At 45.2% G+C, this 12,500-nt stretch overlaps 1 protein-coding gene across 1 annotated transcript in view; it reads left to right on the plus strand.

Moving 5' to 3' along the window:
- trhde.2 (thyrotropin releasing hormone degrading enzyme, tandem duplicate 2) overlaps nt 1-12,500 on the plus strand; it is an 87,687-nt gene that overhangs the window by 66,910 nt on the left and 8,277 nt on the right. Inside the window, exons 5-6 of the mRNA XM_030045633.1 lie at nt 334-488; nt 10,756-10,869. Coding sequence (XP_029901493.1) covers nt 334-488; nt 10,756-10,869 — 269 coding nt within the window. The remainder of the gene's footprint in view (nt 1-333; nt 489-10,755; nt 10,870-12,500) is intronic.

A 12,500-nucleotide genomic window follows, 5' to 3' on the forward strand; every position in this document is an offset into this window, starting at 1 on the left:
CAGAACGTGCTGGGACTCCTCGGTGGATCTGACCCGTATGTCCCTGCTGGCGCTCTGAGACCCTCAGGCCGGCGTCCTCCACCTGTTCTAGACTCCGGGCGGAGGACAAAGGACAGATTTGCTGTTCTGATTCTGTTCATGGATTTTTAGTTTTTAATGTGATGTACTTTTATTACCCAGTGTCCCCTAGGGATCAGTTAAGTATTTCTGATTCTGACTCTGATTCTTTGAAGTGCTTTTATTCTCTTGCTGCTGTGTTTCTGTGTGTTTCTATCTCATGTTTTAGGTGTTTTAGTGCCATTTAAGTAAAGATTTTATTTTTGTTCTCCGCAGACCTGCTGGCGGTGCCGAAGCATCCCTACGCCGCCATGGAGAACTGGGGCCTGAGCGTCTTCGTGGAGCAGAAGATCCTGTTGGACCCCGAGGTGTCGTCGCTGTCCTACCAGATGGAGCTGACCATGGTGGTCGTCCACGAGATCTGCCACCAGGTCGGCTCGCTGCGACGCTTTGTTACGGGGCTGTTTTAGATCCTAAAATAGTTCTTAGATTTAAAAATTAGGTCAGACTTTTTTGTCCAGTGTTTATTGTTGTCATTGTTAAAAAGGGTTACTAAGGTTTAGCTGTCACAAAAGTAGGACGAGCCAGTGTTCCTGGAGAAAGAAAAGAAAAAAATCACATAACAGTAGCAATGTAAAAGCAGTAAAACACTGTAGACAACATTATAAACATCATCAAAAATTAAATTATTACAGCATTTCATTCATTATTTCATTCATACAGTATATACATTCGTTCCCCACTCACAGATTTAAATAATACAGTCTTAAGTGGTACTTGAAAGATATTTTGCTGTTCAGCTTTCGTATGTTCAGTGGACAGTGTCAGTCAGTGTTAATGCTCAGAGGCGATTCTAGAGTCTGTTGGGGCCCTTCCAACCAGTGTATTTCTGTAAAAACAGCCCTCGACCCCGAGTCTCAGGGGCCCCCTATCGGCTCGGGGCCCCAAGCAGCTGCCTGCCTTGCTTGTTCACAAGCTGCTCCTCTGTTAATGCTGCTCTTTCTGTCAACGTTGGGACTCACGTGAATGCAAAGCTGAAACTAGGTCACATATTAACACTGAGCAGGTGTTGTGTGTGACGTCCAGTGGTTCAGTGCGTATGGGTAGCATTTCCTGTTAGCTTAGCATACAGACTTGAAGTCTATGGGAGTGGTTAGCCTGGCTGTCTGAAGTCGTGTGATCCACACAGAGGATCGTGGAGCTGAAACTGGAAACTGAAACTGGAGTTTAAACGTCGTTTTGGATAGCTCCTCCGACCTCAGCACACTGCCTTATTTTATTCTATTTTATTCTATTTTATTTTATTTTATTTTATTTTATTTTATTTCAAAAACATGGTGGAAAAGGTGATGAAGAACAAAGCTAGAAATTATCCAAGAATTAGCATCAAATTATTAATTATGTGCCTAAATCACAACAACGTGTTTTATGTGTTAATCCAATCACACTGAGCCGTTTCACCACCGGATGATCTGATTGGCTACTGAGGCTGAACACACATGTGCACACACACACACACACACACACACACACACAGCAGGAAGAGGACAGGAGCAGTCCGGGCTGCTTCACTGTGACCTGAGGTGACCCCAGGACCTCAGTCTGATCAATACCTGATCAATATCTGATCAGTGTGATCGATCTGATCTCAGACCAGATCAGATTCACACCGCTTCAACATAACATGGCAGCTGTGTGTGTGTGTGTGTGTGTGTGGGTGTGTGTCTGTGTGTCTGTGTGGGTGTGTGTCTGGGCGTGTGTGTGTGTGTGTGTGTGTGTGTGGGTGTGTGTGTGTGTGTGTGTGTGTGTGTGTGTGTGTGTGTTGCCTCTCTCCCACTGTGTCCTATCACACCCCGACCGTGGTCCAACACAGAGAGAGACACACACTGAACAATACACTGCTGAGAGAGAGAGACACAGTGTGTGTGTGTGTGAGTGTGTGTGTGTGTGTGTGTGTGTGTGTGTCTCCACACGAAGCCTCCTACACCGCACAAAACTCCTCAGGCAATGAGAACTGAAGAGAAGCCGATCCTACAGTACAACAGTGTGTGTGTGTGTGTGTGTGTGTGTGTGTGTGTGTGTGTGTGTGAGTGTGTGTGTGTGTGTGTGTGTGTGTGTGTGTGTGTGTGTGTGTGTGTGTGTGTGTGGAGGGGGGGTCACACAGAGAGACAGGAAGTGAGGATGAGGAGACGAGCAGAGACAGAAAGAGAGCAGCCGCACGGGAAAAAATCACAACTGAAAGATTCTGCCGTTACGTCGCCTGAGTGTGTGTGTGTGTGTGTGTGTGTGTGTGTGTGTGTGTGTGTGTGTGTGTGTGTGTGTGTGTTCTCCCAGTTTTGTCATGTCTCCTTGATGACAGCTCGTCCTTCAGCAGCTTCTCACTCGTTTCACTGAATTTCCACTCAGGTCCTTCAACATGACCGCAAAGTGTCTTCATCCTCATCCTCATTCATCTTCATCCTCATCCTCATGCGTCTTTATCCTCATCCTCATGTCTTCATCCTCATCCTCATGCGTCTTCATCCTCATCCTTATGTCTTCATTCTCATCCTCATGTCTTCATCCTCATCCTCATGTCTTCATCCTCATCCTCACGTCTTCATCCTCATCCTCATGTGTCTTCATCCTCATCCTCATCCTTCTTCATCCTCATCCTCATGTCTTCATCCTCATCCTCATGCGTCTTCATCCTCATCCTCATGTCTTCATTCTCATCCTCTTGTGTCTTCATCCTCATCCTCATGTCTTCATCCTCATCCTCATGAGTCTTCATCCTCATCCTCATCCTCATGCGTCTTCATCCTCATCCTCATGTCTTCATCCTCATCCTCATGAGTCTTCATCCTCATCCTCATCCTCATGCGTCTTCATCCTCATCCTCATGTCTTCATCCTCATGCTCTTCCTCATGAGTCTTCATCCTCATCCTCATCCTCATGCGTCTTCATCCTCATCCTCATGTCTTCATCCTCATCCTCATGAGTCTTCATCCTCATCCTCATCCTCATGCGTCTTCATCCTCATCCTCATGTCTTCATCCTCATGCTCTTCCTCATGTGTCTTCATCCTCATCCTCATGACTGTGCATCTTCATCCTCTGCTCCCTCGTCCTCCTCGGTGGCAGTGATGGTGTGACTCTGCTCAGAGTGGACATCATGTTCCACACTTCCTGTCTCCGTTCCACACTTCCTGTGTCTGAGTTCCCTGGTGGAACATCAGAGTAAGGGTTCTTGTTGGGAACGTCACCTCGGCCTCAGGGTGCCGCTGGCTTCCGTGTGGACGGGATGTGAACAGCCAGGTTTGTTGGTGTTGCCAGTGAACGCCTCGTCCCGACTGCGATCAGAGCCGCTGGCGGCGTCGCACCGCGCCTCACCGCGCCGCCTCGCCGTGCCGCCGTGCCGCGCTGCGCCGCCTCGCCAACACACTGCATGCTGGGATTTTAGCGTCGTTTGTCAGTGTGTGTGGATCAGCTGCAGTCTGAGCCGTAAAGAGGTCGACTGCGAGACAATAAGCCGACTGCTGTTTGATCTCTCAGCAACAGACTTCCAACCCAAATCCTGTGTGTGTGTGTGTGTGTGTGTGTGTGTGTGTGTGTGTGTGTGTTAAAGAATATATTAAAGTCATCTGTCAGATTTGCCTCCTCACTGCCAGCAGCTCTCTCTCTGCTGTAATAATATTTATGTCCATATCCATCAGACAGAACATGCTGGAATAAGATGGAAAGCCACATTTCACATTTACACAATTAAACTACAATCAGATGATTAGAGTCCTTTGATTTTTTTCCTGCAGCTCCCAACCTCCACAAACCCCGGAATAAAACACTTTTCTATTATTTATTTCTTTTATTTGGGCTGCAGCTCGAGCGCGGCGGCTCGTTAGCCATGCAGCGAGCGGTAATCACACGTTACATAACCGCTTACATAAGAGCGCTGCAGATAATTACAGGCACACACCTGTTGATATCCGGGTCCCGCTGCCTTCACACACACTGGGAACTTTAAGTTGTCGCTTTTTTTTTTTTTTTTTTTTTTTTCCATCAGACTGTCGCACTGCGTCCCGCCGCTCCGTCCCCGCAGAACCTCACAGAGGGTTTCAGTTTTTTAAATGAGGGAACGTTCGGGGACAGAGTCGCCTCAGGTGAATCTCAGGTTCACAGGAAGTTCTCAGATTCTCAGTATCATCACCTGGAAGTTTAATGTGGCTCTCTGCCTGTTTCCTAACTGAGCTCTTTATTTAAAAAGCTGATTTAACTATCCAGGTGTGTGTCCAGGTGTGTGTCAAGCTGTGTGTCCGGCTGTGTGTCCAGGTGTGTGTCCGGCTGTGTATCCAGCTGTGTCCAGGTGTGTGTCCAGGTGTGTGTCAAGCTGTGTGTCCGGCTGTGTGTCCAGGTGTGTGTCCAGGTGTGTGTCAAGCTGTGTGTCTGGTTGTGTGTCCAGGTGTGTGTCCAGGTGTGTGTCCGGCTGTGTGTCCAGGTGTGTGTCCAGGTGTGTGTCAAGCTGTGTGTCTGGTTGTGTGTCCAGGTGTGTGTCCAGGTGTGTGTCCAGGTGTGTGTCCGGCTGTGTGTCCAGGTGTGTGTCCAGGTGTGTGTCCAGGTGTGTGTCTGGTTGTGTGTCCAGGTGTGTGTCCAGGTGTGTGTCCGGCTGTGTGTCCGGCTGTGTGTCCAGGTGTGTGTCCAGGTGTGTGTCCAGGTGTGTGTCCGGCTGTGTGTCCAGGTGTGTGTCCAGGTGTGTGTCTGGCTGTGTATCCAGCTGTGTCCAGGTGTGTCTATAGGTGTGCTTCTGTCCAGGTGTGTGTCTGTCTAGGTGTGTATCTAGGTGTGTGTCCAGGTGTGTGTCTGTCTAGGTGTGTATCTAGGTGTGTGTCCAGGTGTGTATTTACAGGTGTGTGTCCAGCTGTGCAGGTCTCTCTGCTGTCTGAAGCTCATCATCAGACAGTGATGGTGGCCTCCATAGGGGGCGCCGGCGAGCGTCCGCTCTGCTTGTCCCACACACAGGGCAGGGACGCTGCTTCACCTCAGATGGAGTCCTGATCTGCTCGGGAGCTTTCACTCCGTCTCCTTCCTTCTTACCTGGAGAATCCTCCATTAGAACAGCAGCCCACCAAGGTGAGACACACCTGGCTGTTAGAGGGGACGAGAGACGGCCTCTGATTGGTTCACTGCATGTTACGCCCAAAACACAGCCAGGATTCATGAAGAGACTCAGGACAGCCTTTAGAGCCAGGAGCCTGGAGCTAACAGCCTTTAGTCCAGCGCTCAGACAGCAGCAGGGACCGGGACGTCCTGAACGCTGCTGGATCATTAACATGGAGCCCACAGGGTCAGGAGGTCACGCAGGTTTTGGTTTTTCACAGATTTCACACAGACCGCTGATCCTGCAGCCGCACTCCTTAAAGACCAGCATCACAGGGACATTACAGGACGATTACAGGGACGCTGTGGTGCTGCTTCTTTAGGGAAGTCAAGAGGGCTGAATTATGAGGAATACAGCTCTGTGTGTGTGTGTGTGTGTGTGTGTGTGTGTGTGTGTGTGTCTGTGTGTGTGTTCTTGCGGATTCTGCCTCCTGTTTATGTCCACGGCTAATTAAGAGACCATAAACAAACAGAAACATCTACCATCCTCTGTGTGTGTGTGTGTGTGTGTGTGTGTGTGTGTGTGTGTGTGTGTGTGTGTGTGTGTGTGATGCTACAGGCTCATTAGTGAGGCTGCAGACACTGCTGCAGTCACCAAGCCAGAGACCAGCAGACACACACACACACACACACATCTAGCATTTATCAGCCATAATGGAGCAGACCCAGTGATGACTCAGTGTGGGCCGAGGGTTTACTGGGTTCTACTGTGGAATTCTACTCTGGTAATAATAATAAAATAACAACAACAACAACAACAATAATAATAATAATATTAATAATTGGTCATGTTAAAGTCATAATAAATAAATTATTGACCACAGTCGTGGTTCTGCTGATATCAGAAAACAAAACAAACCCAAACAGTAAATCTGCAGCCCAGCGCTTCACACTGTGTCTGCATCAGAACATCAGTCAGCATTTAGAGAGCCAGGCTAACCACTCCCATAGACTTCAAGTCTTTATGCTAAGCTAACAGGAGATGCTACCCATAGGAGCTGAACCACTGGACATCCAGAGGTGGAGACGGTGTCCAACATCTGGGCCCTGTCCCCTGCAGCTGGATTAACATCCCCAGGTTTCTCTTCGTTATCTGGCTTCTCTTAACCAGACATCCTCACTCCAGATGTTCAGTCCCATGAAGCTTCAGCTCGCTAACTGAACCCAGGCTTTTCCAATCCTGATCTGTGCGCTCACATAAAGAGGGCGGAGTTTGCTGCAGACGACCAATCACAGACAAGGAAAAATCCACCCGAGCCGCATACTTTACAACGGAGGAGCAGACAGTAATCATTAATAAATACAAAGAATATTAATCAATAATATAAGCAAAAAGCAACACAGTTGCAGCTGCCAAGAGCCGCAAGGAATGCTGGGAAAAAATCGCCGACTGTGCCAATGTGTAAATTAGTGGGATTATAATCTGACTTCCCCACCTTCACAAACAGCCTCCCCAGTGGAAATGATTTAAAATGCTGGTCGGCATGCAAAACTGACAAAAACAATAAAACTGACAAAAACAATAAAACTGAAACTGACAAAAACAATAAAAATCATATTGAAAAAAAAAACAAAAAACAATAAAACATAAAAATCAAACCTGCAAGTGTCTCGAAACACTGAACCAGCCCTTCAGGCTGAGCGCTTCGGCTTTGTTCCTTTTGCTTTTGTTGCTATGTAATTGACAGAATCCAGCGACACACACACACACACACACACACACACACACACACACACACAGCTGTGTAGCGCTGTTGTGAATCAAAGGTTTTGTGGTTGTGACAGATTGGTTTTGCCAGACAGTTTTATAGAGCAGTTTAACCACACACACACACACACACACACACACACACACACACACACACACACACACACACACACACACAGTGACAGTCTGACTGCAGCCTCACGTCTCAGAGTTTCTGATCCTTTAACAAGCTCAGAGATTAAATCTGAGATTCTCTCTGCACTCGTCCTCGCCACTCCTTCTCCTTCTCCTTCTCCTTCTTCTTCTCCTTCTCCTTCTTCTTCTCCTTCTTCTCTCTCCTCCTCTTCTTCTTCTCCCCCCTCTTCTTCTTCTCCTTCTCCTTCTCCTTCTCCCTGTTCTTCTTGTTAGCAGTATGTTCTGTCTGGTGGTTTGTGTTGTGTTTGTCTGAATGTGCCAGCAGCAGCTCCTCATGGCCCAAAGTAACCTCCACTTCTCTACAGCAAGCAAACAGTTTTACTGCTGTTTCCTACAGTACTACACTACAGTACTACACTACAGTACTACACTACAGTACTACATTACAGTACTACAGTACAGTACTACACTACAGTACTACAGTACAGTACTACACTACCGTACTACATTACAGTACTACACTACAGTACTACAGTACAGTACTACACTACAGTACTACAGTACAGTACTACACTACCGTACTACATTACAGTACTACACTACAGTACTACAGTACAGTACTACACTACCGTACTACATTACAGTACTACACTACCGTACTACATTACAGTACTACAGTACAGTACCACACTACAGTATCACACTGCAGTACTACACTACAGTACTACAGTAAAACATGGGTATTATGGTTAGCACTGTAGTACCACAGCAGGACCATAAAAGTAAAACTGTAGTAGTACTGTGGTTAGGAGTGTAGTGATCACCATCAATACAAACAGAACAGCTGATTTGTGAATCAACCAATCAGCAGGCAGCAGCAAGCAGACGCTCTCTCTCTCTCTGCTCGTTATCAGCTGAACGAGGGAAGATATATACATATATATATATATATATATATATATATATATATATATATTTTTTTTTTTTTTTTTTTTTTTTTTTTTTTTTTTTCTTTTTTACTGGTAAAACAAACACAGAGGATGAATATTTATCAGTTTGGGTTGGGGGAGGATGAGGAGGATGAAGAGCGATCAAAGAAACATCTCCGCTTTCTTCTGGAGAGTTAGATGAAGGAAGGAGGGAAGGAGGGAAGGAGGGAAGAAGGGAAGGAAGGTGGAATCTCATCCTTGTAGCACTGAGTCTCTTTCTCCCTCTCTCTCTCTCTCTCTCTCTCTCTTTCTCTCTCTCTCTCTCTCTCTGGTTGACCCAGATACTGAAGGCAGTTTTCTCTCTGTTGTCTGCTCAGTAAAGTGCTGCTGAGGTTCCCTGGAGCAAGGCAGCGCCCCCTGCTGCTTCCATGCTCTGACTGCAACAGATTCATGCTGATGTCACTCTACAGGCTGACCAATCAGATCGCCTGAGGGGAGGGGCTAAATGAGAAGTCCAGCCCTCCCCTCAGGTGGAGCTGATGACCTGTAGGTCATGTGACCGAGGGTCATGTGACGCTTCCCGCGCTCGGACACGGCGGCGAAAGTGGCGGCAATGTGGCAGAAAGACACGTGATTGGCTGACAGTGGCTACGCTTTCACGAGCTGACAAGAGTCAAAATTTGAGTCAAACTGCGAACAGGAAGCTCAGAGGGAGCAGCTGCATGTCAACAAAACCCACTGATCACATGACTTTTGATGAAGCAGGCCCCGCACCTGTAGGTTTTTATTTAGCCAATGTCTGACTGGACATTCAAAAAGACTGAGGGCTAAGAGCAAACTAAGGGTTTGTGTAATATTATTATTATTATTAATAATAATAATAATTATCATCATCATCATCATCATAACTGGACGTCATAATGACCAGAGCACTCAGCTTCTGTACTGTCAGGTTAAAAATCTCTACAGTAAAAAAGTGAATTATTTTTCTGCAATCTTCAATAAATTCTGATTTCTTTTTAAATCCATGTGAAATATTGATGACTGATTTAATTTAATTTAGAAATGAAAGTCACTGACCCATTTACAAGCAGCTGAATGGAGAACGTTCTCATGAAAATGGAGGAAAATAATAAACTGACATGTTTTATGAAGCAGCAGCTGAGCTGTAGCTTTTTTTTCTGAAGAGCTGAAGAATCAAAGACCTTAAAACTAAACTTTGATTTTACTGCCAAGAAGAATCTCTTTCTTTGATTCAGTCCGTTAATAATTCAACATAAACCATTACATGAGTCAGATATGCAAGAATGCAATGTACCAGCCTCAATAGACCAGAATGCACTGCATTAAGTAAAATATGTCGAGTACCACTGCTGTGGTAGCAAAGTGAAAGCAGATAAATGTAAAGTAAGTAAAAGTTTAAGTTAAGGTAAAGTAAAAGAAAAGAAACTGTTTGAAAAAGTAAGTTAATGTAAGAAAAGTAAAGCTGATTAAAATCTGAGCATCTTGACACAAATTAACATATCAAAACAAGTTTCACTGATTTCTTTGTATTTGAATCTTACCCAGTGCATGCTGGGAAGGCTCCAACAATAATCTTTGATCAGACTTGAACAATATTGTTTATTATTTATTTGTTATGATATTGTTTAGACTGTTCCTGTACGTTACAGGCGACCAGCAGATTAAAGAAAAAGCGAAAAGTGTGTTAATAAACGACTGATGAAATGTGACCTGAAAAGTTTCCTCAAAGGGTGAATTCTTTGTTGACCAGGATTAACAAGATTCAGTGTAATCCGGTGTAAAATCCAGATAATCTCAACTTCCTGCCCGTGAACAGACCGTGCTTTGGCATCATGATTGTTTCTTAAAGTCGGTGATTAACTTCTTAGTTTTCAACACATTCAGCTCCAAGAAAATGACCATCACCTCAGTTTCTGGAGGCAGTCAGGACACGAGTGTGAGAAGCTGAACCCTGGAGGAGGAACAACAGCTGGATGACATGTAGTGATGCTGAGTTTATATTATGTCCATTACTGTCCAGATAAGGGACTGTCACTGTTGTATTTTCACTTCATAACCTGAACAAATTATCTTTACACCTTCAAAAGAGACGTGACAGACAGAACAAAGCTGGCAACATTAAGAAATGAATCGTCTGCATAGAGGGACACGTGGGGTGGGGCAGCCATGGTGTTTCCTGCTGCCGACCTGAAGATGTTACAGCCACAACTAAAGCTGGATTATTTTCCTCAGTTTGACCCTCACATCAGCCCGGTTCACACTGCAGGGCCTCAAACAGCCAGGGCTTACCAACTAAAGCTGAGTAGGCAGAAGGAAACACACACACACACACACACACACACACACACACACACACACACACTAGCACCAACACTTAAAAAAGACTTTGATCGCTTGAAGGACATTTTTCTGCCGACTGTCTCTGAAAGCAAGAAACATTGCCAAAATACGTATAGATACTCTCTCTCTCTCTCTCTCTCTCTCTCTCTCTCTCACACACACACACACACACACACACACACACACAGTTTGAGGAGATAGATGTGTATAAACTGCAGCCTTCTGCATTTCCTTCACACTGAAACTTGGATGAAAGTAGTGAAACTGTTTGTTGTCGCTGTAAAAAAAAAAAGAAATCTGTTGGCTGACAGATTGAAAGGGAAAATCCACACAACAACAACAACAGCTGACAGCAGGTTTCATCCCGCAGTGTTTTACTCTCTATCTCACTTTAATGCCCCTCATGTCTCTCTCTCTCTCTCTCTCCAGTGGTTCGGGGATCTGGTGACTCCGGTTTGGTGGGAAGATGTTTGGTTAAAGGAAGGTTTCGCTCATTTTTTCGAGTACGTCGGGACAGACTTCCTCTTCCCTAAGTGGAACATGGTGAGTGAAAATCAGCTGTTTATTAATATTAGACAAGTTATTAATATTAATACCCTGTTCAAAATACAGATCGGATTTGATCAGGTTAGGTTCAGTTGGATTTGACTTGATTATACTGTATTGTTCACTGTAGAGAAACTGGGAGATGGGGCAGTAAAGTAAATATAATTTTGTGAAAGTCTCATGTGATCTCAAAATAACAGCTGTAACGTAGACAGAAACAAAGACAAATGAATAAAAAAATATGTATCGTTTTCAGTATTTTTAAAAAATAATGCATACTGAGTGTAAAATCAGACTGCGGACAGGTTCATCTGCGGTTCGAGAGAACGAGCAGGAAATTGTTGGCATGTGGCAAATGGCATCAATATTTATTGAGTGTTGAGTAACGAGCGTCTGGGTCGGACTCTCTTTGAAGACGAGCCGGATCTAAACCTTCACCTCAGCGCTGCCGGCTCATGTTGAACTCCACTCTCCCCTTTTTATTTAATTCACCGTCGGGCTCCCAGTTCAGTTTTTGAGGAGCTGAAATGTCTGGACCGGCAGAGGAAGCAGGATCAGCTCGGCTATGAATCTCTCCTGCAGCCGGAGCTCCTCACTTTCAGCCTCTCACTTTTTCATATTTAATACACGGGAGGATAAGAATTTCGACCAAAAGTTCAAGTGAGTCATAAATAAATTGGATCCTCTCAGAGTAAAACATTTAAAAGGCTCTGGTCACAAAATCCAACACGGAGAGAAGACAGAAAAGCAGATAATAACGGGCGGATCTGTTCTAAGTGGATAAAAAAACACTCAGCTTAAAATTTAATTTGGTTTATTTCTTCCTTCAGTTCAGAAGTCGATGCACAAGAAAAACAATGATCAGTCTGTCTGCCAGATGTGGTTAGGTTTTCATTTGTGTTTTCATTTGTGACTACAAACCAGTCGGAACTCCAACACCTGAACAGTCGATTTAATTATAATCCCAGCGGGCTGAAGAATTATCCTCCACCGTCCCTTTAATCTGCCGCACTGAACAAGGCGGTTTCTTTATTTGCACCTCTGTTCTGCTGGACTTCATGTGTCAAACAGTATTTTGTCTTTCCTCTTTCTTTCCTATAGTGGCCTGCAACCGTCACCGAGCAACTTGAACATAAACGCAGACCTTTAATTTGTGAGATTATCAGGTGGATTTGGAGTAGAAACACAGTAAATGAGGCTCCTTTTAGGTGCAACGTGAGGGAGAGCAGCCCTGAAGCCTCACAGCAGCTGAAAAAAACTATATCATATACTGTATCTGTGTGAAGTGAGCGTTAAGGGGTTCAGTTTTCTTGTCAGATCAGGTGTTTCTGAATCAAACGTCTGTCTCACATCCTTCAGCTGTCGACGCCCACATCTGGAACATCTGGAACAACCTGAGAGAGACTCGTTCCTCATCCACGTTTTGGTTCCTGTGTTTGGTCTAAAGTGTTTTGCTCTGGCTGCTTCGGCGTCCTGCTCTCGTTCGTTTGTCTGGTCTGTCTTCCTGCAGCAGGAAACCAACCAGCTGCTTCATCTGTGAGCGATGTGGCATTTTTAAAAAGCCGTTACCGTTCTGCTCGGCTGCACCGTTTAATAGAAACTCTGCCGTCCCGCGACGGGAACAATCA

Source organism: Myripristis murdjan, chromosome 23 (assembly GCF_902150065.1).
Source record: "Myripristis murdjan chromosome 23, fMyrMur1.1, whole genome shotgun sequence".
NCBI lineage: Eukaryota > Metazoa > Chordata > Actinopteri > Holocentriformes > Holocentridae > Myripristis > Myripristis murdjan.